Source organism: Eurytemora carolleeae, unplaced genomic scaffold, assembly GCF_000591075.1.
Source record: "Eurytemora carolleeae unplaced genomic scaffold, Eaff_2.0 scaffold865, whole genome shotgun sequence".
Classification (NCBI taxonomy): Eukaryota; Metazoa; Arthropoda; class Copepoda; order Calanoida; family Temoridae; genus Eurytemora; species Eurytemora carolleeae.
In genome coordinates this window covers 148,885-150,360 of record NW_019396760.1, presented here as the reverse complement: position 1 = coordinate 150,360, position 1,476 = coordinate 148,885, and the positions used below count along the sequence as shown (strand labels likewise).

At 33.0% G+C, this 1,476-nt stretch overlaps 1 protein-coding gene across 1 annotated transcript in view; it reads right to left on the bottom strand.

Annotated features, from left to right (window-relative positions):
• Window positions 1-126: 126 nt before the first annotated feature.
• Window positions 127-1,476, bottom strand: part of LOC111708326 (uncharacterized) — a gene marked incomplete at its 3' end in the record, with an annotated part of 9,886 nt that continues 8,536 nt past the window's right edge. The window contains 4 exon segments of the mRNA XM_023481660.1: window positions 127-201; window positions 259-326; window positions 726-788; window positions 948-1,063. Of these exon segments, the coding sequence (XP_023337428.1) occupies window positions 127-201; window positions 259-326; window positions 726-788; window positions 948-1,063 (322 nt within the window).

Here is a 1,476-nt window from a genome sequence, read left to right as displayed (position 1 = left end):
TATAATAATGATAATATTTTTAAAGGGTCCTTTTTTACCTGAAGTTCGAAGAAGACGACATTTATACTCCTTTTCATTAACATTTATAACAACTGTTTTGAAATCTTTTAAAAAAGCAACCCTAACCTGATATTATAAGTCTCTTGGTAGAACTGGCATAGGTAGCTCCCAGAGTGGTCGTAATATGTTGGATAGTGAAACCTTTTTATAAAAAAATAAAAATTCAAAAATGTTAAAATTATTCTTTTTGTTTCTCACCTGAACCCGTGCTGGGGGTTAAACTGAATATCAGGGGGCAGCCGCCCTCCTTCTTTACTGAGTACAACCTAGTTTATTGATAATAATATATTTTATGTACGTACAATTAAATATGCTTTTAAAGGGACTGAAAGCATAATTTTAAGTAACCCTCCATGCAAAAAGATGGCAATGCCCGAAAGCTTAGTCTGATCAAGTATGAATTAGATATCAATATTTTTTTTCATGCTTTTAAAAAGCAATGGAGAAAATCACAGAAATAAAAACCTACCTTTCGCGTCATAGAAACGACGGTATCTTCCACATTTTTGATCAGATTAAGGTTTTCAGGGTACCGTTGAAAATTGGTCATTGTCATCTTTGCATGGAGGGTTACTTGAAATCACGCTTACAGTCCAATTAACGGGTACCGTTGTGAATCGGATTACCATTCAATTACATTTACAGCCCTTTAAAAAGAATTTAACCTGTACTTCTGGATTATGTGGTTTACAGGGTAGAAGCATGGGAACTCCTTCTCTTCCATATATCTGAAGATATTCATCCAAAACTTGAAAATTTTTTTAAAATATCTAAAACTTCGTTTTGTTCCTTTAAAGGATAACTCTTTAATGACGATTTAAAGCTTAGCATGGTCCTCTGTCTTTTAATGGTATATTAAATTATTATGTCAATAAAAGAAACAATACCTGAAGTTTCCTGGATGGTACTGGTCTGGTTTGCTCTGATCCAGGTTTTGAATCCTGATCCTCTTCTTGATCTTGATATATGTTGGAGTAAAGATAAACTCCACTCTCCTCTAAGCCTAGAGTTAACAAACCTAAGGTCGGATTTTTTAATGCTGAGAAGTAGATCAACTCGGAATTGATAATTCAACTACATTATTAGTTAGTTTCGACCACATTAGAAAAGCAGTTCAACGACCGGTACCTAGTTTAACTAATTCTTTCTATTAACCATAGAGATTAGAATATATATATAGAGAGGAATTTACTAGAAAAAAGTGTAAAACGGCCATTTTGTTGTACTGTTTCCATACTGAAGGTGTACTTCACATATTTGTGCTATATAACCTGTATACCCAACCCAAATTATGAAATAGGCTGGTTTCATAATTGACCAATGATCATTTCACATAGACTCTATGCCTTCCACTTTACAAACGATGATTTTCCGTTATAATTATAAATCAAATGATGTTTATTATTCACCTAATTC